The 25,470-nt window shown below is 28.0% G+C and overlaps 1 protein-coding gene across 1 annotated transcript in view; it reads left to right on the forward strand.

Moving 5' to 3' along the window:
- LOC100208653 (ATP-binding cassette sub-family D member 3) overlaps nt 1–25,470 on the forward strand; it is an 85,080-nt gene that overhangs the window by 34,708 nt on the left and 24,902 nt on the right. The window contains exons 9-17 of the mRNA XM_065801168.1: nt 153–222; nt 1,008–1,061; nt 1,142–1,198; nt 1,603–1,655; nt 4,237–4,326; nt 4,470–4,539; nt 10,858–10,927; nt 15,084–15,178; nt 18,387–18,478. Coding sequence (XP_065657240.1) covers nt 153–222; nt 1,008–1,061; nt 1,142–1,198; nt 1,603–1,655; nt 4,237–4,326; nt 4,470–4,539; nt 10,858–10,927; nt 15,084–15,178; nt 18,387–18,478 — 651 coding nt within the window. The remainder of the gene's footprint in view (nt 1–152; nt 223–1,007; nt 1,062–1,141; nt 1,199–1,602; nt 1,656–4,236; nt 4,327–4,469; nt 4,540–10,857; nt 10,928–15,083; nt 15,179–18,386; nt 18,479–25,470) is intronic.

The raw sequence follows: 25,470 nt of genomic DNA on the forward strand, positions 1-25,470 counted from the left end.
AAAATATAAATATACATAAGCAATATGTTAAAAGTTTAATTGCAGATATTTAGTGAAAAATTTTGGTTTTGTGCTTTTCATTTTTGTCTTGAAAACTTATTACTATTATATTTTTTAATTTTTAATTATAAATATTTTTAATTTTATTTTAGTGGTATGACGTATTATAAAGTAAACAACTTGGATAGTAGAATTTCTAATCCAGACCAACTCTTAACACAAGTAAGTGATCAGAATTTGGATTGTTTGATCTTGGGTTAGGTTATGAATATTTATTGTTTATATATACAGATATATAAACAATAGTTTTTGTTTGTGTGTGACTGTATATGATAAAAAAAATTAAAGACAACCATGTAAGAGTATATATATTAGGATGTTTTAAAAGCAACTATTTTTTTAAATAGATGTTCTCTAACCTTTAAATGAGTTCACAAAAATCTGGAAACTTCAAACTTTTTGTTATTACACTTCAAACTACTCAGTAATTTAAGTAATTATATAAAAAAATGTATTAATCTGTAAAAATATTTTTTATATCATTTATTAAGATTATATTTATAACATAAACTTACTGTAATAATACTTTTCAATACTTTGTATTTTGTACTTTGAAATGAATATGTTTATTATAATACTAAAATGATTTAATTTAGGTTTTAAAAAAACGTTTTTTTAAAACAAAGATGTTCTTATAATAACTTTGAACAAGCAATTGAGAATATTTTGACAATAATATTTTGAACAAGCAATTAACAATATTTTGACAATAATATTTTGAACAAGCAATTGATAATATTTTGAACAAGCAATTGACAATATTTTGACAATATTGACTATAATGTCTTTAAATATTTGTGCTTTAAATTTAAAAGTTAAAAAAAAAATGAAAGAGAAAAAGTAACAAGATGTTCAGGAAAAAAAAGAAGTTATATTTTGATAGTCCAAATATTATTTAAAAAAAAAAGTTTTAAAAATTGATTTTTATAAAGATTTATTTGTTATAGGATTTAGAAAGGTTTTGTGATTCAATTGTAGAACTGTATTCAAATGTTACAAAGGTAAACAGATTTGTCTTCAAAGTCGTTTAGTTTTAATGTGTTCATTTATTTTAATTAATTTTTATTTTATTTTGTAAAAGCCACTTCTGGACATTTTTCTGTATGTAAAAACACTTGTTGCAACAGCTGGGTATAAGGTAATAGTTTATGAGCATTATTGTTGCGTTAGTTCAAGCTGTTTTATATATGTATATATATATATATATATATATATATATATATATATATATATATATATATATATATATATATATATATATATATATATGTATATATATATATATGTATATATATATATATATGTATATATATATATATATATATATATATATATATATATATATATATATATATATTTTTTTTTTTTATCATATTTGCTGTTTTATACATGTTATATTGTTTTAGTTAAAAATAATATCATTTTTGTTATTAGCTGAAAACATTACATTTGTTTTCTTTAATATTTTTTTTGTTCATATTTTGCCCAATTTTTAATGTGAATCGAATAAATATATTTTTTAATTTTTAAAATTGTTTTCAGACTCCTCTTGCCATGATTGGTTATTTAATGATCTCTGGAGTCATCCTTACTAGGTTCAAAATTTTTATTCTCAACTAAGAAATTTTCTGAAATATATTGTTCATATATTGTTTTGTCACAACTTTTATTGTATATATTGTTTATACAAGTGTTTTATTATGACTACCCAGCAAACATTGTTGAGTGGATTTGCAGTGGACCTATATAGGCATTTACACTAAAATTCCGCTAAAGAATGTTTGCTGGGTATATATATATATATATATATTTATATAGTTTTTTGGTGTATTATATTTTTACATGTTTTTTACATTGCTATATAAAAATAAATGATATTAGTCATTGATATCGCCTCTTTTCTCTATCACTTTTTAACCGGCTGGCACTAAAGCCAATAACTTCTGCATTTCTCAATTTTCTACTCATTTATCTTTGTGCTCGTTGTCCTGACAACCCTAATCATTCGCTCCTTGATTTATATCCTATCTCTGTTCCTAGCTCGTGTTTATTTTCTCTTTTTTCTTCTCTAGGTGGTTCTGATCTCTATAAATCTTTCATCTCATACTTCTTTTTCAAACTTACCCTATCATTACACTACTTACTACTACCCTTAAGCTGACTGAGGTTCTCTTTGTGATTTTTTGTGACAGTCCTTGGGCTGATGTCTTTTCTCTCTTATCTGATAAATGCGCCTTCTTATGTAACCTCCTGGATTCAGACAGGAATGAAAGCTTTTATTCCTTTTTGTTGGTTCCAAGTCCAGCCTCATTCCACTCCATGGGTTTTGCCTTCTTGTGCTGCTACTATATCTAATCGTAGTCATTTTTTTATCTTTTTCAAAAGAGCAGCTTTTGAGGTCAAATGGCTATTTATTATTGCAAGATATTGATGTAAAAAGGTGTTGTCTGATGTTAAGCTCCATTATTTTCAGTTCACTAAATCTTGCATCTTCTCTCAGAAGTTAGGCTCTAGAGACTTTTAGAAAATCTTCAACAGTGTCATTAACAAAGGGTAGGTGTAACATTGCATTTCTCTTTCATGGAACTGATTTGGTTACCTCTCCCAAGGATAAGGCAGAACTATTTGCAATAAGCTTTTCTTATAATTTGACTCTTGAATCTTATGGCTGTTTTCTTCCTTTCAGTCCAAGTTAACCCATTGTTAGACATTCAAATCACTTCAGCTTCCGTTGCTAAAGTCATATTTCAATTAAACTCTTCTATGGCTTATTGTCCAGACAACATTCCTGTCATAGTCTTACAAAATTGTTCTTCAGGGCTCTCTTTAATTATCTCTAAATTAAATTCTCTCTATTTAACAAGTGCTTGACTGAGTTTTGTTTTCCTGCCTACTGGAAAATGGCATCTGTTGTTCCAGTTTTCAAAAACTCTGGAGAACATTCTGACCCCTCCAGTTATTGTTCAATCAGTCTTCTTTCGCTTTTAGCATTTTTATTGTGCATTAGATGGAGGTGGCAAGGCTAGGGCTATTGCTCTTGACATGTCTAAAGCTTTCAATAAAGTTTGGAATGCTGGTTTTCTCCACAAGCTTGCTTCTTATGGTGTATCTGGGAAAGCTTTTGAGATAATTAAATCATCTCTTTGTAACCGTTTATGATTTACATTAATGATCTTCCTGACAGCCTTAGCGGAACTAATTGCTGATGACTCAACTTTACACTCCTGTGTTGACAAAATTTTTATATTCATGAATGGCAACCTTCTCACTGAGTCCTCTTCTTTATGTCTTTTCGTTTACTGCTGACTTTTCATGGAAACCATATATACAATCAATTACTAAATTAGCATCTGCAAAGGTTGCTTCTCTTTATCGTGCTCACCATTTTCTTACTCCTGATTCTATTCTCTACCTCTACAAATCTCTTATTCATCCCTGTATGGAATACTGTTGTCATATCTTGCCTGGTTCTTCTAATGATGCTCTTTCTCTCCTAGACAAGGTCTGAAAATGCATTGTACGATGTTGGACCCGCTCTATCTGTGAAGCATGAGCCTCCTTCCATTGTCGTAAAGTTGCATCTCTTTCTCTTTTCTACAAATTCTATCATGGTCACTGCTCAAAAAGAGTTATCGTCTCTGGTTCCATTGACTAGGTCTCATTCCCATTTGACTCGTCATTCAGCAAGTTCTCATTCATTTACTGTGTCTGTCCTGTGTGCTCTAGGAGATTTTATTTGTCTACTTTTTTCCCCGCACTTTAACCCTTTAGAACTTTCTCTCATCTTTATGTTTTCCTGACTCATACAACCTACAACTTTTCAAGTTTTCTGTCAACTGTTTCCTTGCTCTATAACTCTATTCTTTTTTTTCTTCTTCTAGTAATTCCTAACTTAATAGTCTTGCAGCCTTGTTGGGAGTGAATCAGAGTAAAAAAAAAAAAAACTTGTGTAAATAATTATTTATATATTTTCAAAATAATATTTTGTCATAAATTCTGTTATATTTTAACTACAATTTAGCTGTGACTTCTATTGTATATTTAATGTAAAACTTTTTTGTTTTGTTATATTGGATGTCATTGGTATATCTCTACAATCTGATTGGGCTGTTCAAACTGTTAACTTATGCATTTATATCGTAGGTTATAAAGTATTTATTATAATTATTTTTTCAGGCTCAGAAGACCAGTTAGTAGGATGACTGCTGAAGAACAAAAGCTAGAGGGGGAGTTTCGATATGTCAACTCAAGGCTTATTACAAACTGGTATTTTTGATTTAAATTGCCAGTTCACTTTATGGAATCTTTTTTTTTCTTTCTTAGTTTAAGACATGATTTATTAATTAGATATATTTGTTAAAGCTATATCCATTAATTAATTTTGTTTATAGAGTTTTATTTGTTTTTAGTGAAGAGATAGCATTTTATCAGGGTCAAGGTAGAGAAAAAAAAACCATGCGTGAATCATTTCAAAGAGTAGTAAGTACAATCATAAATCTCTAAAAAATCTGTTTTCTTTTGATATCAACAAAATTTAAAAATTAATACAATCAGTTATCTATTGAATCTGTCTACAAAATCTGGTGTAATATCAACCAAAACGATTAGTGAACTTTTTTATCCAAATTGAAAAAAAGTTTATCAGTTATTTAAATCTGGTTATTTTTATTGTTTAATCTGTCTTGTCTGAATGTTGCCTAGAAAAGTCTTGAGAGATTTAATCATCTACAACTAATTGAATATCATGAGAAACACAATCTTTATATATAAATAGTTTAGTTTTAGTTTTCCATAAAAATTAAAGTAACAATATTTACTTACCAAAATTTACATTTTCACATTTCAGTTATTTTTATTTAAGAGATTAAAATGTGTTCTGATTTTAGGATTCTTGTTGAAATATATATTTTTTGAAATTTTTTGTTGAAAAGTCTGAGGTAATAAATAAAAAAATAAAAAGGTAAATATGATTTTAAAGTTTATTGAAATGAATATAACTAAATTCCTATGAATGATTTTAAAGTTTATTGAAATGAATATAACTAAATTCCTATGAATGATTTTAAAGTTTATTGAAATGAATATAACTAAATTCCTATGAATGATTTTAAAGTTTATTGAAATGAATATAACTAAATTCCTATGAATAAATATAGTAATATAGTTGCTGTAGCGAGTTAAATCATGAAACACATGTATGGTTACATTTGCGTTATGACAGCCTGCACTAATCTTTTTTTTTTTATTATTTTATAATAATTTACAATTTGTTGAAAATCAAAACTATATATAAAAAAATAAATTTCACAAATTTTATAATAAAAATCTATCAAATCTTGCTTTAAAAGAGTTCAAAGACTGCTCATTCACCACATGAATTGGTAATGCATTCCATTCATTCACAATACGGTTAATAAAGAATACTTGTCAAGATGAAGAATTCTTGATATTTTCTTTCTTAATTCTTAGATTATGACTTCTTATTGCTGATGCTGGTCCGTTTGCTCATAATAATGGTGCAAATTGTTATGGTTTAAGTCATGTAGTGTGATCTATGTTGTTCAATAATTTGTACACTTGTATTAGATCGCCTCCCAAATGCCTAGTCTTCAATGTAGTCAATTTCATTCTTGATAGTCGTTCTTGATAACACAGATGTTTGCGATTTTGTTCCAGTTTGATTGAGTGACGTTGGACCTTTTCTAGTGTTTTAATGTCATCTTTCAATGTGAGGTCTAACTTGCACTGTGTACAGAGTATGAATTATTTCTGTATTTAGATGAGTGAAGGGGTACGCTTGATGACTCTGAATACATTTTGCGTTTTTGCTGCTGCTGCGTTAGCATGACAATGCCACTTGATGTCTGATGAAATCAACACGCTGAGGTCATGTTCTACTGTTGTTTTGTCTAGTTTGTATTCAACACCATTTTCTGTTATCATATAGATGGTCTGAGGGTTCTTTTTGCCAATGTGCATAACTTTGCACTTCTTTTTGTTTAACTCCCTTAAACATATACTTGTCCATTCAGCTAACTTGTTGATATCCTTTTGCAAACTGATGGTATCTGAAATGTTTTTTATCGCTTTCATTAGCTTGCTGTCGTCAGCGTAAAGTTTGCATATACATTGTAGTGTTTCTGACATTTTGTTGATGAATATCAAAAACAAGAGGCCCAAGAACAGATCCCTGGGGAACACCACTGAGTTTATTCAATCATGACAATGAAACTTCTCCCATTACAATGTGTTGCCTATGATTGGTTAAAAAAACCTCAATCCATCTCAATAAAACACCGGATATCCCATATGTTTCACACCTGAGTAATAGCCTTTTTTGCGGTGCCTTGTCAAAGGCCTAGCTGAAATCAAGGTATATCATGTCGATTGGACACTTGTACTCCATGTATGTTGTCAAAAGATCCATTGTTTCCAGTAAGTTGGTTACACAAGCCCTCTTTATTAAACCATTCTGGTGTTGCAATAGAGCATCATCATGTAGTTGCAAATGGTCAGTGATTGCTGCACAAATAAATCCTTCCAAAATTTTGTGAACTGAAGTTAAAGACACTGATCTGTAGTTAAACGCTACATATGGGTTGCCCTTCTTTAAAGGATTTATTATGCGGTTATGTTTGCTTCACTCCAACTATTTGGTATTGTGCCCAATCCAGTTGTAAAGCTGAATATGATTGCTAGAGGTTTTAAGAGTGCTGAGGCACATTGCTTAAGTACATACCAATTCACCATATCGCAGCCCATTGCTTTGTTTTCGTCCAATTGTTCTAGTTTATTTTTTACGTTCTTGGAATTTAACACACTCCTCCAGTCCCAGTTAATGTCTTTATCTATTACTTTATCAAATTTCAGAAGTGTTGTATCTCACTCAGACACAAATACAGATTAAAAACTTTCATTTAGACAATTGATGATTGTTTCCTTGTTGAAGATTATTGTACCGTATTGTGATTCAACATTTGCAATTTGTGTTTCAACTTGTAAAAAGGTTTTGCAATTTCCAATCGAAACCGTTACTTCCATATCTATCAGCAAAACAATTCTCCAGAAAACATCTGTTTTCTGGAGAAAACAGATGTTTTCTCATAGACGTTCCTAGCAGTAGTAAACACATCTGTTTATTACTGCTAGGAACCATTGTAAAAAGGTCTAACGCTTAAGCCCATATATTCACAGGTCATGAAAACTCGTATTTCATAACAAAAATTAGGCTCTCGTGACTTCTGGAGAATCTATAATAGTATCAATAATAAGAGCAAATCTGTTATTCCACCTCTCTTGTATGGTTCAAACTTTGTCACCTCACCTAAAGACAAAGCTGAATTGTTTGCTAAAAACTTTTCATCAATATCATCTCTTGACTCCACTAGTTGCGTTCTACTTGATATAGCCATCAAACAGGTTGATCCATTGCTTGACATTTGTATCACTCCAGCTTCTGTATCTAAAGTGATTTCCTGCTTAAACTCTTCTACAGCTTGTGGTCCGGACAACATACCTGTTATAGTCTTGCAGTAGTGTTCTCCGGAGCTGTCATCTATGCTTTCAAAACTATTCAACAAGTGCTTATCATAGTCTTGTTTTCCAGCCTGGTGGAAAGTGGCATCTGTTATCCCTATTTTCAAAAATTCTGGAGAGTGATCGGATTCATCTAACTACCATCCTATTAGTCTTCTTCCTATCATAAGCAAGGTTTTGGAATCTTTAATTAACAAACACTAATCTCTCATCTTGAATCTAATAACTTTCTTTCTGATCATCAATATGAATTTCGATCTTCTTGTTCTACAGCTGATTTGCTAACAGTAATAACTGATAGATTATTGAGTCTTTTCTTTCCAATCGTAGTATAAAAGTTGTCCTCAACAGACAGCACTCTTCCTCATATTCTGTAACTTCAGGAGTTCCTCAAAGTTCAATCCTTGGCCCTATACTCTTTTTAATTTACATTAACGATCTTCCAGATATTCTTACATCTAAGGTGGGATGGTTTGCTGATGATCATACCATTTATTCTTGTCATGATAAGAAGCCAGCACTCTCTAATTGCTTAGAGGGGCATTTGAGCTTGAAAAGGATCTCACTTCTGCTACAGCATGGTGCTCACAGTGGCTGGTGAACTATAATTCAGATAAAACTCAATTTTTTTCAGCCAATTGTTATTGCAATAATTTAGATCTTCCTATATTTATGAACGGTAATGTACTCAATGAGTCATCTACCCTTCATCTTCTAGGATTAACTCTTCTGATCTTTTTTGGAAACCATATATCAAATCTAAATCAAATTTACGGAGCACTCGACACTTTCTTACTCCGGATTCTATTCTCTATCTCTATAAATCTCAAATCCGTTCTTGTATGGAATACTGTTGCCCTATCTGGGGCGGATCTTCTAACGATGCCCTTTTTCTTTTAGACAAGGTGCAAAAACACATTGTAAGCATAGTTGGACCTGTTCTTGCAGCCAATCTCCAACCATTATCACATCGTCGTAATGTTGCTTCTCTTTCTCTTTTTTACAAATTCTATAATGGACACTGTTCTAAAGAGCTAGCGTCTCTTGTGCCATCTACTAAAATTTATTCTGTATTACTCATTATTCACTTAAGTCTCATCCCTTTTCTGTGACTGTTCCTCAATGTTCCAAAAACACTTACTGCTCTAGTTTTTTTCCTCGAACATCAGTTCTTTGGAATTCGCTTCCTTTATCTTGCTTTCCTGATTCATATAATTTGCAATCTTTTAAGTTGCCTGTCAATTGTTATCTTGCTCTACAATCTTCATCTTTTCTCTTCCAGTAACTTCCAACTCTAATAGTGGTTGCCTGCAGCCTTGTTGGAAGCGATGTAAAAAAAAAAAAAAATTGTTTTTTTGTACTCACTCACTGATTTCTATATGGCTTTTTTTACATTCATTTATGTCACTTTGTATCCATTTAATAGTTCGATAATTTTATGACTTGTTGCTTTTAGATGACTCCACTGTGTCTTTTTAAGACGTATTAGTCGTCTAACTTTTTGTGGATTCTTTATGGCACTTTTTATTTTGTTTTGTTTGGGCAAAATAAATTGCTGACACATGCTGTTATATTTTTTTAGGAAGATTTCATAATTTCATTTGCTGATTTTCCTGCAAATTCCTTATTCCAGTCTATACGCTCTAGTGCTGCATTCATTCTTTTATAATCTTGTTTCACCTTTGCTGTAGGCATATGATTTTTTGTGATACATTTCTCTTATAATGGTGCTGTTTGTGATGAAACTCCATTGAATGACATTGTGTGCCTTATTGCTTTATCCTAGTGGTAGTCCTATTTCCATGTTTATCACTCTTTCACTGTTGTCCGTTATTACAAGATCTAGTATGTTTGTTTGTATTCCATCCTCAATCTGAAACGTTGGTTCAGACAAGTACTGGTAGAGATAACTTTCAGTTAAATTGCCAACTAAGTTTAAGCTCTGTTGACAGTTACCTTCCACACTAATGGTCAGGGGGTCAGACCATTCAATCTAGTTGAAATCTCCATATATATATAACAGTGAACTTTTTGTTAACCACTAGATTTTTGACTCCTATGATTTGGTTTAATTCTGTCATTAATTCAGTTGTGCTGTTTGCTGTCCTGTAAAAACAACCCATTAGTTTGTGGTCCTCAGTTGATAGCTTGGCAATACACCACACTTGTTTAACAGTTTTTTTGCATGCATTCATGTAACAGTCACCTGTGGTTATGATAGATCTTTTACACAGATTGTAGTCTATCCGCCAATACTATTGATATAATATTGATCTGTTTTTTGTTTTTTTTGTAGCATATATAATAATCGTCAATATATATAATCGTCTAAATTTATTATTGATGACTTGTTAAACCATGTCTCGGTTATCATAATTAGGTCCGGATTATCAACCTGTATTCGAGCTTCAAACGAGTGTCTTTTGTTGTTTAGGGAAGTATATAGGCATTGGTATACCAGGATTTTAAATATGATATCAGTGAATGGAATGGCTTAATGTGGTTGTTATGCATTTGTGATTTCTTGATCTGCTCCAGCTGTTGCAGATAAAGCGTTTGCATTTGTTGGAGTAGCTAATGTCCATTGGCTGTCTGTTAATATATTATATTATATTATATATATATATATATATATATATATATATATATATATATATATATATATATATATATATATATATATATATAATATATATATATATATATATATATATATATATATAAAAGTTTTAAATTCAGTGTTATTTTATTATATAGAACACATTTAGAGCTCAGACAGGGCATTTTTTAAAAATTGTTTTTTTTTGATGCGCCTTAATATTTATATATATATATATATATATATATATATATATATATATATATATATATATATATATATATATATATATATATATATATATGTATATATGTATATATATATATATATATATATATATATATATATATATATGTATATATATATATATGTATATATATATATATGTGTATATATATATATATATGTATATATATATATATGTATATGTATATATATATATATGTATATATATATAATATATTATATATATAGTTTTCTATATAATATATATATATATATATATATATATATATATATATATATATATATATATATATATATATATATATATATATATATATATATCAGTATTGAAATATATTGAAAATTATTTGCATCATTTATATGTTAGTTCAGTTCTTTTAAATTAGTTGAAATTTTTTTGTTTTTTATTTATTTAGGTGAGCAATCTGCAAGATATATTGAACTTCAAGTTTTCAATTGGGATCGTAGATGACATTATTGCTAAATGCAAGTTTTATATATATACATATAATTTTTCTAGTTTTGAATTATTAAGGCAGTGGTATAGTGCTTGTCTTGTGTTGTCCAGAGTTCTGCACAACTCTTGGATATCCAAGAGTTCTGTACTATTCTTGGATATCAATATGATATATGGTTATCCACTTACTTAGGTCTATTTAAATTTTCTTGAACAACATTCAGTGGACTAACTCCCCTATAAAATAATTCCACAGGCATGCACTTGCAAGCCTCGGTTGCAGTAAATAATTGGAAAAGCAGAGAAATACTTTCCTATAATGAATATGGTGAGCCATGCAAGTTGCTCCTTTAAACTTTTTTTTTTTGAGAGCTTTCAGTTTTTTGTGTAACCTATCTCATACTCACCAATATTGCTTCTTAGATATAAAATTTGATTTAATACTTGTTACAAATGTATGCTTGTAATGATACAAGAATATATGCATAACGAGTGTCATTGTGCTGTGAAAACTTTTGAAAGATTCAGGTTTTAAAAAAATTCTTTAGACAAGCGTTTTCTTTGTGTTTTTCAAACTTGCTATTCATTTATTCAATAACATTTATTTGATAGAAAATTATCAAAGAACTATAAAAGTTTTTAATGATTATAAGAAATATTTCACATTTTCTTACTGTAATAGAATGAAAAGTTAAAGAATTATTACAACAACTAAATATTCAACAATAAAATGTTTATACAATTATTTTATAGCAAAGCATTTAATTGTGCTTTTTTTTTTGTGCTCAAATTGAGACAAATTTATATAATTTACTATATATTTAAAATATTTAATTTATCACATAATATAAAAACTACTATGCAATAATTGAGTATGCATTAATTTTATATTATATGACTTTGATAAAATATAAAATAAGTTTGAGCAAACTAAAAACAAGCAGTTATAAAAACAAAATAAAAAGCAGTTATAAACAAAGTTAAAAGCAGTAAAACATTCAAAGAGAATGTTTTACTTTTTCAAATGTAGTTTTAAAAATGTCAAATATTATAAACTGAATTTTCCATAATACTTTTATATATTAAGACATAGCATTAACTATGTCTTCATATTAAAGTATTTACATACATTGATAAAGATTTATGACATAATATTATCAATTTATTTTTTCATATCATTTTTACAAGAAGCTGATATTTTATTTAAGAAACCAATCAGTTTGTCTAATCTAAATAAAAATATTTAAATTGGTGCTCTTTTTTAATTTTTTTTTTTTTTGCAATAACCATGCCTTAAAAAAAAAATTGCAGTTTATTATGCAAATGGTTTATTTCAAAAATGGCTGTTTTGTGTATTATATCTTAGACACAATGATAATGGTTCTCTTTTAGAAAACTACTTTGCAAACCTGACCATATTGTCATTGATGTTATAGTGAAATGACACAGTATTTTACACTAAGGATTTTAAGATAAAAATTTCTCTGCACTGCATGTCTGTGTTTGAAATAAAAAGAAAAAGTCCTTTTTTTTTTCCTAATTTATTATAACTTTATATAAATAATTATGTAATATTTATATTTGCATTTATAATACTAAAATTCTGATATTAAAAGAAAAAAAATATTGCAGTATAACTTATATTATTAAGTTGACAAGTAGTAAATAACTGGGGTTAAAAATGAAATTCTTCCCGGTCCCGCCAAAGTTATAAGATTTAGCAGGGGTTGATAGCCGGCTAGAGAAAATATATAAAATAATTTATATATTTTAAATTTATGCAGACATTTACTATATATTAATTATTATCATATATATATATATATATATATATATATATATATATATATATATATATATATATATATATATATATATATATATATATATATATATATAAACATATAAATGTTATATATATATATATATATATATATATATATATATATATATATATATATATATATATATATATATATATATATATATATATATATATATAAACATATAAATGTATATATATATATATATATATATATGTATATATGTATATATGTGTATATATATATATATGTATATATATATATATATATATATATATATATATATATATATATATATATATATATATATATATATATATATATACATAAAGCTACTGTCATTTATTAGATAGCTCTTGACTCAGCATGAGATTTATGTATTCTATATATAAAAATTATTTGCCACAAAAAAAACTGTTATATTTTTGAGAAACATAAAAAAAAAAACGGGCAAATTTAAGAGCAAATTAACGTTCCTAACGTTTTAGAACAAAACTACACTTTTCAGATGGTAAAGCAATTTACAAAAAAAATACAAAGCTCTGATGGTGAAAAAAAAATTATTTACCAAGTTAATATGTAAATTAATTAGTTTTTATTTGGATTTGTATAAAATATCAATTTAAAAATGAATTAGCCAACTATTTATCTTGATAAAATTTTATTTTTACCGTACAGCTGTTTTGTATTAAATTACATACTCCTGTTTTTAAATGGATATATAACTTTATTATATACATTTAATTATGTTATTTATGCGATCAGTGGCAAATCATGACAGGTGGAGGCCCTTAGCGTCCAAGGCCATAAGTCTTAGAGTCCGGAGGTCTTAAGTGAAGGCCCTAAGTCCCTTTCTGTTTATTTTATAAATTTTATTTTTATAATGTAATACAGGTATTATTAAACAATGTTTAAGAAATTACATAACATGATCGGCCCTTTTTGGAGTCACTCACTAGCTTGAGCCCCATGTCTTCGCTTAATTCGCGTACCTTATAATATACCAAATAAATTAAAATTTTTTTAAAAACTTAAACCGTATAAATAGTTTGCATTTTTAATTTAAGTGAAGAGTTTGAGGAGCAAATAGTTAATGAAACCAATTACTATTACTGAAATAGAAGAAGAATTAGTATTATGGTTGAGACTTGGAAAGATGGAATTAAAGCAAAAGGGCTTTAGATAAACATGAATAAGACAAAAGTTATGCATTGTAAAGTCAAGAAGGAGAAAGCAGAAAATACTTGGAAGTGGCTTTGTAGAGTGTATAGAAAGAGAATTGAAGCTAACTTGATTATATAGTTTGTACAGTTTGTATGCGATGGTTTCATAAGAGATGTAGATATTGCAGTGTGACATTAAAAGGCAATAAAAGCAGTGATGATTTAAGAAAAAGATTAGGCGTTGTGAGCATATCTGATTGGGTGCGTCAAGGAAGATTTAGGTGGTTTGGGCATGTAAAGCCTAAGATGCAGGTGACTGGCTGGATCATGTAGAGAGTTAGAAGTTTCAGAAGAAAAAGCTAGGTAGAAGCAGAAAAACTTGGTAAGAATGTGTTTCAAATGATTTGAAAAAGCTACATTTAAGGAAAGAAGGTGTTCAGTTATACCCTTAAACTTCAAAGTTGAAGTTTGGAGTTTGTTGATGTTAATGTTGCTTGATGTTGATGTTGCTTTATTACAATTTAAGCGTCCTACTTCATTTTTTATTACCTCATGTAAGTTACAACAAACTATTCAAACTGCTAGAAAAATTTCTCTTACTGATCTGTCAAACAACTTACAATCGGTGGAAAGAACTGTAAAACTTTCATCTGAACCCTTAAAAATAAAAACATGAAAGTATATACAGAGAGGCCAGTGGTCCTTGAAATCCTTGAAAATCTGGAAAAGTCCTGGAATTTGATAAAGTCTGGAAAAGTCCTGGAAAAAAAAAACCTTTTAGCAATAATTCCTGGAAATCCTAAAACTTTTTTCGGAAATAGTTCAATATTTGGTTACCATTTACTGAATTTGATAATTATAGATTTACTGTAATTCAAAAAAAAAATCTGTTTAATGTTACTGTCAATATTATTAACATCTACTAATTATTCAGTTAAATATCATTTTCATATTTTTTCATAAATCAACATATTTTGTTTTTTTCTTCCCAAGAAAAGATCAATATATCCTTGGAAAACCCGAAATTTTCCTTGAAAAGTCCTGGAAATATCCTGAAATTTTAAATTAGTTATTGGCTGGCCACCCTGATGTAATTAAATATTAATAAAATAAATTAATATATATATAAGTAAATTTTGGTTTTAGTGTATATCAGCAATTTTTATATAGATTATTAAATTGCTATGAAATTATTTCAGATCTTGCTACAGTTGTTGGATTTGCTTCAATGGCAATTAGCTTTTTTTCAAACAAAGAGCGACACAAACAAATGCAAAGTTTTGAGATAATGGAGGTAGATTATTGTAGTAAAACACTTTTTAAAAATATTTTTTCAAGTTAAGTTCATTTGAGTTTTTAATGTACAGCCCTTAAAACACTTATATTGAATAACTCAATACACTTATGTTGAACAATTTTATGACATACAAAGTAGATACTTTTATAGAAATGTTCTATATAGCTTGTTGTACATGGCATATGAAAAGTCTTTATATTATCGTTTTGCAATCATTAAGTAAAAAATTTATTGTTTTGCAATCATCAGATAAAAAATACATTGTTATTTTTGTTCAAAAAATATACTCCTAATAAACATCATGGAATTCAATTTGAAGCTTAATCTCACCAAAAAATCAATTGTATATATATATATATATGTATGTGTGTATGTATGTATGTATGTATGTATGTATGTATGTATGTATGTATGTATGTATGTATGTATGTATGTATGTATGTATGTATGTATGTATGTATGTATGTATGTATGTATGTATGTATGTATATGTTATTATTGGCTTATTGATACAGTTAATTTCAGCTCTTCTTTTTTTAAGATATTGTGTGCCAACTTTTTGATCCAGAATAGCTTACAGATGTTCAATTGGTTTGAGTTTTGAATTTTAAGCAGGTCATTTATGTAGCTCAATCTATTTCTAGATAAAAAAAAACTCTTTTGCTTCCTGTCATGTATGCTTGGGTTTTTATTTTGTTAGAAATTTAAAATGTTTTTCTATTTGCAGTTTTTGAGCAAAAAGGTTTTTTTTCGAGAATTTCGACATCTCAAAGTACATTTTTCCATTAATAAACTCTTATTTGATTTCAAGCCATTGATATCCCCAACATAACATTGAATCCAGTTTTTTAGTCAGAGTTATACTTTTTTTCTAAAGCAACTGAGCTTCTATGTCTTTCTTGCATTGTACTTTTGAGTTTGAGTTTCATTAGACTTCACAAATTTTAATTCGCCACAAAACTTTCTTTCAAAATGATAACAATATGTTTCTTAAAAAATAAATATTTTTGTTTTGATGGGAATCCTAAACTTTAACTTTAATTTCTAAACTTGTGAAATCTAAAATTAAAAAAAAAAATTAAACCTGTATCTAAACCTATGAAATCTAAAATTTTAAAAATTGTGCCTGTCTAAACCTGTGAAATTATTTTTTTGAGTAAAAAAATTATTTTTTAGTTTTTTAATCTTGCTGTTTTTGTTTTTTTTCGAATACATAAATATAAATAAAAAAATTCAAAACAAAATGGTTTAAAAAAAAAGACTTAATTGTTAGAAAGGTTTTAAAAGTTTTTTTTATAGCTGAAAGTGTCCGTGAATATATTCACAATCAAAGATACATTTCTGAGAACAGTAGACACTCAATTAGAAGAAACTATTTTTACCAATTGCGTTGGAACAACTTGTCATTTGATGTCAAACTTATCAAATCAGTGCTAAACTTGAAGTGATTTATTACTCAGTGAACATATGCTCACCACAGCAAAATGAGTGGAGTGGCAATGAATCCCCAATAGTATTCTTAAATCACAAGGTTTACAAAATTTAATAAACGGTACTCCATCTTTGGCTGTAAATCGCGCGACAACTACACCAAACAAATCATCTGAAGGATTTTGATATTTTTGATGAATTAAGTTTGAAGATGTGTTTATGTTCATTAGTGTAAATGTATTTTTATTTGGTTCATCTGGGTGATTTCTTTTTAAAAAGTTGGTACTGTGCTGTGTTTGAACGTGTGCATACCACTTGTACTGCCGCCAGAAGCTTAAATTGTTTTTTAAGCATTTCTTGCATTGACCTGCACTTCCATTTTGTACCTGTATAAAATAATTCCATGATGAATTGTTATCCATGACTGAAAAACCTAAACACATAAGTACTAAAAACATAAAGGTAAAAAAACAGAAATCATATTAACTTTAGAAGTATTGATTAACTTCATGTTGAATTAAATTAATGCAATTTACAATGTTTTTATTGTTTATTAATAAAAAGAGGTCAATGTTACTTGTATAAATTTGTTTAACTTGACTTATACTAAATATTACACTTAAGTAATTTACCTGTTCTTAAAATACTCTTTCTCTTATATCACTTTCCTGAATCATACTTTAAATTATTTAATTTCATACTTTAAATGCTACAACTTTTATGAGTGTTCACATGAGAACTCCTTCGTGCAAATTGTCACACGAGAACTCCTTCGTGCAAATTGTCACACGAGAACTCCTAGTGCAAATTGAACTTTTGCATTAATTGTTTAACTAATTGTTAATCATGTCCAAATGGAATTATACCAATCTTTAACAATGTACATAAAAAATTATTTTTTTACCATTAATTATATTTTACTTTTAGTTATAAAAAACATTTGTGAGGTGTTGGCATTTTTTTTATAAATGTGGTTTCTTATTAATTTCTAATTTTTTTATTATTTTTATTTCTCTTTTTTTTCATATTTTTTTATTTATTAATTTTTTATTATTTTTTTTTTTAGTTTCTTATTAATTTCTTGATTTTTAAGAGTGTGGTTTTTTATTAATTTTTTTTTTTATGAGTGTGGTTTCTTATTAAAAGATCGTAATTTCTCAGATTTGTCATAATATTTTTTTTTACTGAATTTACCGGTTATTATTGATTTAATTACAGGTAACAAAGTTGTACATTTTTATTTTATTTATTGGTTAAATGGTATTGCAATCCCTATGTCTTATTATATATACATATATATATATATATATATATATATATATATATATATATATATATATATATATATATATATATATATATATATATATATATATTACGCACGATTGTTCCGTATACGGCCCCCAAACTAAACTTAACCTACTGATGTTTACACTTACAGACGTTTGTATGTAACGCTATACAAATGGAATTTTCACTTTAAATGTAAATGACATTGTTATCAATTTACATATTCACATATTCACATAAATTTCTTATACTTCTTTATAAAAAGTATCAAGAGACTCTTTCTCACCATTAACTCAGGTTTAATGACTGCCATGAGTTCTGTGCAAACAAGCACAAATGAACATTAAGTTGCTCAATATATTATAAGTCAGCTAACACCTGTGTTTGTTAGTTTTCACTAAACATTAAGCACAAGTGTTGGATATCATATTATAATATATATATATATATCATATTCAAAATAACTACAATATATCTTTTTTAGGAATACTATGCAACCGGCAGGATTGTTTTAAGAATGGCTGAAGCACTTGGTAGACTGTCTCTAGCTGGAAGAGAGTTGACTAAGTTATCTGGGTGAATTTATATTTTTCATACTAATAAACTAAATAATTTTTTTTCAATTCAATAAATATCTAAGTTATCTCTAGCTAATTTTTTTGTTTATTAATGTTATAAAAATCTCAAACATAAATACTACCTCTCTCTCTGTCTTTAACTAAAGTTTACACTTTATCTTGCAGTAATACAGGGGCTATTCTTGGAAAATAATTTGGGCAGCGGTACCCTCTGCCAAACTTTTGCCTCCTCCCAAAAAAATTTAATTCAAAGTAGGGGAAAGGCCTCAGGAACTATAAAATGCGCAAAAAAAATTTTCTGTAAATTAAATTTTTAAACTAATGACAACAGCTTATGTGGTTTAACTTGCATTTTTACAATCTTTGAAACTATATCTTTTTTTTAACTGAATAAAAGCTTTTGTCTAAATTAATGAAATTAAATTAATAAAATAACTTTTTATGAAAATAGTTAATTATTTTCATAAATTTTGTATATGCATTATAATGCATATATATATATATATATATATATATATATATATATATATATATATATATATATGCACATATACATTAGGGCATCCCATACTTTTCAGAAAACAACTTTTTTTATAATAAACACTTAGCCCTTGGTATTTTTTTGGATGAAAGTATATAAATTTTATATATATATATATACATATACATTAGGGCATCCCATACTTTTCAGAAAACAACTTTTTTTATAATAAACACTTAGCCCTTGGTATTTTTTTGGTTGAAAGTATATATCTGTTAAAATAAAGCTGCTATTAATAAGTCTTCATTTGCAAAAATTGATTTATTGCTAACATAGATACCTTACAAAATGAAAGCACCGTAGGTACATCAATCAATGGAAACTATACGGGTGTTGTAGCATATGCTGATGACATTATACTCCTTAGCTCCACCCTTTCTGGCCTACAAAAGCTTCTTAATACCTGTAATATGTACACACACAAAAACTGTATAAAATTGAATGCTGACAAAACCGAGTTCTTGCTCACCGGAAAAAAGCAAATTAAAAACTGCACAATAACTCTCAACAACAAAAAAATAAAACTTCATGATAAACTTAATCACCTAGGTTTTACATGGGATACAAAAAGTTCACCTTTTGCCTCACTTAATAGTTTAAACATTGATCACCGAATATCTAATTTCCGGGCAGTAATCCAAACTTTAATTCAATCAGGAATTCGTTTTGCTCACCCAAACTCCATTGTCCAGCTATATAAAACTTTGGCTGTCCCAACACTGACATATGGTCTTGAGCTTTGTGAACATAAAAAGGTATTAATGCAAAAGCTTAATATAGTTGGAAGAAACGCACTCAAGTCACTCCTCAACGTTTCAAAACATAGCAAAAATTATATTCATCCCTTATTCTTTATTGAAGATATATCAATAACTATACAACAAAACAAGCTCAACTTATTTATTCGCCTGATGAACAATAAAATTACATTTGATATTATTAAGTCGCAGCCGGAAAACAAAACAGCCCCACAACCTTTTTTAGATAGTATCAAGGGTTTGTGTAATAAACATGAACTAAATCTGGAGAAAATAATTCAAAGTAAAAAAAAAAAAAAAATTATTGGCTTAAAAAATTTAGTTCCTGAAACGGATCTTCAAACTCTAAAATGTGCAGTTGAATGCTGGAACTCAAAAGAACAAAGAACAATCTTCAAGGATATTCTTGAAAAAAATATTCCTAGATGATAATAATAAAATAATAATAATTCAAGGATTTTTATAATTATCATGTATAAAACTCTAATTTACCTTGTATACTTGTATAGTGGGTGTTTAATAAATATATAAATATAAAAAAATTTATTAACCTGAAAATTATCTTGAAGGGTAAATATATTTTTTTGCGGAAGCAATAAAAAACCATATAAACTTCTTGATAAAATTTAACTTTTTACATTTTCAAACAAAATTTTTAAACAAAAGAGAAATTTTTAAACAAAAGAGTTTTTAAAGTTCGATATTTTCTTATATTGTATTATTTGTATTTTTATTTATTTCAACCCACCAATATTACATAGTCGAAGTAAAAGAGATAATTTACAATGAGTCTTATAAAAGCAAGAAAAAAGACAAGCACAGTAATGTCTGATTTAATAGGTGTATAATTTTTGAGAACATAATTGCTTTATTTTAAAATTATATATAATATTTTATTAATATTATGAATATTAAGTCTTGAATACATTTTCTTTTTAAAAAATTTGATCAACAATAACAATGGCATTGAAAACAATAATATCGACGAATATTATTTTTCAATTATTATAATCTAATATATTTAAAATTAATATTAATTGTTTGCTACTAATCTTATATTTTAATATATTAATATTAATTGAATGTTAATATAATGTTATTATATAATAATAATAATAATAATAATAAAATAAAATTTTATCTTAAGGAAAAGGAAGAGACTTTATTCCAACTGAGCCACCAACTCTTGGTGCTGTTCTTTGTAAAGCTATACTCATTAAAGAGTTTTCAGAAAAGAAAGTATATCCATTAGATGATTTGGTGAGGGAAACAAGATCGGATGTTGTTAAACAATGGAAAAAAGCAAAATCAGGCTTTTTATCTCCAGTTATTTTTGTAAATAAGTCCATTGACAGAAAGGTCAAAAAAGATTATAATGATGTTCAGGATATTTGCAGAAAAAGGTTAACCAAAACAGTAGAAATTGACAAAAAATGTCGCGATTGTTTGATATAACTAACTGTAAATGTTTAATTTTATTCTGTAATGAATCAAGATGTCTGGGATGCTGGAATGTGAAAAAAAAAAAGTTAATATCGACTGTAAGTGTAAAAAGTCAGTAAGGAATCCTATAATAGAATTAGAATTTATTCACTCGCAGAGAAAAAAAGGAGAGCTCAAATTATGATAGGATCAAAAGACTACATAGAGATTAAAAGGAAGGGAAAAGTAATTTAGCGGTGTAGTAAGAAGGAACAGAATTTGTAAAAAGTTCAAAGAAAAGGAGATGATAAATAGTTGCCATTTGAAAAGAACCTATGCTGAGGTTTTATAAAAAAGTAATGATGAAGAAGAATCCTCTTAGATGTAAAAAGAACCTATGCTGAAGTTTTATAAAAAAATAATGATGAAGAAGAGTGCTCTTAAAGTGATGAAATGTTCTAGTTACAACATATTAGTTTATTAAACATAAGTAAAGATTTCAAAGTAAAGCGAAATTTATATATGAAGATTCGAAACACTGCTATTGCTGCAATAAGATATGAAGTTTCAAACACTGCTGCAGCTGCAATTGCTCCAGGATTTTTTAAAAGATTTGATGGAGGCTAAAGTTGTTAGAGGATCAGCTCTTTTTTTATTACTAGACAAAAACAAAGTGCATAGAGCCAAAGATAAAGTTATGTCAAAGTGTCAGGTTTTTCCAGAGAATAGATTAGAGTTTGAAGATGTTTCCTGTATTTAGTAAACGACTGGGGTTGATATTTGGCCATGGCCGGGTTTGATAAAATATAGCCAGGGCCAGATTTGTGACTGGGGCTGCATAAACATTAATACATCCTAAAGTACAATTTTTTTTTTTTAATTCATGTTATATTTTGTATATCATAATGATGTTTATATGCATATATAAACATCATTATGATCAACATGATCATAATTATCATTACTATCATCTTCATCATCATCATCATCATCATCATCATCATCATCATCATCATCATCATCATCATCATCATCATCATCATCATCATCATTATTGTCATCAACACCATCATCATCATCATTATCATCGCCATCATCATCATCATCATCATCATCATCATCATCATCATCATCATCATTATTGTTGTCATCATCATCAGCAGCAGCAGGCTTTAGCCTACCTCTTTTATGCTGTTTCTCAAATCATGGTCAATGCTCAAACAAGCTATCATATCTATTACAATAAACCCAAACTCATTCTTGTTCGGCTTCTTATTCAACAAGTTGCATCTTTTTACTGTATATGTCCCTATTTATTAAATACTGGCATAAATATGTCAGAATTTGATAAATAGTAAATATAAGCATAAAATTATAATATATAAAGAATTATAAATTTTTTTCTAGCCCCGGCCATCAACCCCTGCTAAATCTTATAATTTTGCTGTGGCTGGGGCCAAATTTGCAAAAAGTCTCATTTTTAACTGGGGCCGGGGCCCCAGTCTCTTACTACCTGTATTCTCTTTGATGGAAGATAAGACAAAACCAATTTAATGACATTTAATGAAGAAACCAAAAAATTTTATCCTCTAATTAAAAAGGAAGATCACTATACTTTGACTGATGAATATAGTAAATATCTTCATCATTTAACCAAAGGAGAAATCTGAAAAATCAAAAATTAAGCCTGCCAAACATATAGCAAATAAATATTTCAATGTTTTACTTTGCATGGTGTTGAACATATCTTAAAGTTCATTGGTTGTGATAGCTAGCTATAGCACAGCTACAAATACAGGTCATTATCCATTGAGATTTATACAGATGTTATTCATTGTTTAGAGGTTAAATTAGAAAGAAAATTAGGGTGGATAATATGTTCTCTTTACACAAACAAACTTTGCTTTTGGTATTTAATAGAAGAGCTTGATGGAAAGACAACCTCGAAGACAGGGTTTTCTGGACCTATTGGTAAGTTGCTTTTCAAGGTTACTGAAATAGAAAGAAGTTTCAGTTCCAAGCCAATATTTATAGGTCCTGGTTTAATCTTCAGATCAGAAATATGCTAATAAAATATCCAAGAAAATAAAAATTCATGCACTAATATTTTATGTGTCCTCTTCATGCTGCTATGACTTTCTCCCCACGATTTGGCATGGAATCCACTAAATTTTTACAAATGTTTTGGATTTCTGTGTCTTCAATCTAAATCTGAAGGATAGTGGTGGTAAGCTTAGTTTTAGTTGTGCAGCCATGTTTTCACAATCTTTTTTTTACAATTGCCCAGAGATTCTCAATTGGATTAAGATCTGGGGAGTTGCCAGGCCATTTAAGTGTTTTAATATTATTTTTTACCATGAATTTCTTGACTTTTTTGGATGTATGGCATGTGGCTAAATCCTGCTGTAATATTCTATTTCCATTTGGAAGCACTTTTAACATCTCTGGAATTAAATGTGTTTGCAGAACCTCAATTTAAGTGTCAGAGTTCATCATGCCAGTAACTGGGTAGAGTCTTCCTCGTCTAAAAGCAGAAAACAACCCCAAAACATCTTCTTTTCTGGATGCTTGGCATATTGTTCAATGTGTCCAGGTCATATAAGCTCACCATTAGAATGACGAACAAACTGTGACCGCTGGCCTTGCACTTCAAAATGTGATTCATCCGAAAATAAAATCTGCAATCAATAAATAAACAAGTTAACTGTTATCAAGTCTCTTTAGTTTTAAAAAATAGTATAATTATATAAATATAATAAATAAAATATGTGTAAATTTAATACACACATTTTTTCTTACCCTTCCCCATTGTTCTTTAGTCCACTTTTTGTATTCCTATGCCCACAAGAATCACTTCTTCTTCATGACATCTGTAAGTAATGGTTTTTTAGAAGGTTTTCTGGCAAACCTTCTAACAGCTATCAACCTCCTCAGCACAGTACTCGAGCAGACATGGATGTCATGCATAGCTAAATCATTCATTAGTTGGTCACTTGTCTTTTTTGGATTTTTGATACTCTCCAGCATCAGATATCGGTCATCTCTTTCTGTGGTCTTTCGTTTTCGACCACATTTTCCTTGTCTTAATGGTGATAAGCTGTCTGTTGCAATATAATGCTTCTTAACCCGGCTAACTGTAGATTGGTTTACATAAATATATACATATATATATATATATATATATATATATATATATATATATATATATATATATATATATATATATATATATATATATATATATATATATATATATATATATATATACACACCATTTGTAAACAACCTTGAAATGTAACACCAACTATTTCAAATATTTATTGATTGGTATTCCAAGTATAGTATTTTTCAAATACTATACTTGGATTGCATTTTTGGATCTTGTTTAAAAAAGTTTATGATTAGAAGAACATTCTTCTAATGAATGACTTTTCTCTTTTAGAAAAAGTTCAAAAATGCACTGTAAATGTAGTAGGACCTGCTCTAACTGTCCAGCTTGAGCCTCTGTCCAATTGTTGTAAGGTTACATTTTTTTCTCTCTTCCACAAATAACACCATCGTTGCTGGCTAAGCTTTTTTCTATTGTTGCATTAATCTAAAAGCAATTTTTTAAAGACTTGTCATTGAGCAAACTCTCACTGTTTTCTTGTAAATAAAACGATGAGACTTTCCTAAAATACCAAAACAAAGTACAAAGAAAAATTTTTGACCAGTAAATTCTACCGATAACAAAGTTATCAAAACTATTTGTTACAAATGTATACAAAATAAAAGTAAAAAAATGAATTTAAATGTATTTAAAACTTTTTTTTTTCAAATACAATCTATGAATTTTAAAATATAAGTAATTTTTTATATTTATATTATATAAATAATGCTATTGAGGGTGTGCAAAAATAGTTAGACACTTGGTTTTTTAATATTTTTACTTATAATATTTTGCTATAAACAGTTCTTTGGAATTTTCTCCTGTCTTTGTGTTTTCCTGACAATTTACTAGGTGTTTGTGACAATTTACTATTTTTTCCTGACTCATACAATTTACTAATTTTTTTTTTAAGTCTTTTTAAGTCTCCTGTTGTATTGCTCTTTAACTCTCTACTTTGCTAACATATCTCTCCACATATCATTCTCTCCACATATCATTCTCTCCACATATCATTCTCTCCAAATATCATTCTCTCTACATATCATTCTCTCCACATATCATTCTCTCCGCATATCATTCTCTCCACATATCATTCTCTCCACATAATGTGGAGACTAACA

Source organism: Hydra vulgaris, chromosome 07, assembly GCF_038396675.1.
Source record: "Hydra vulgaris chromosome 07, alternate assembly HydraT2T_AEP".
In the NCBI taxonomy this organism is placed as follows: Eukaryota; Metazoa; Cnidaria; class Hydrozoa; order Anthoathecata; family Hydridae; genus Hydra; species Hydra vulgaris.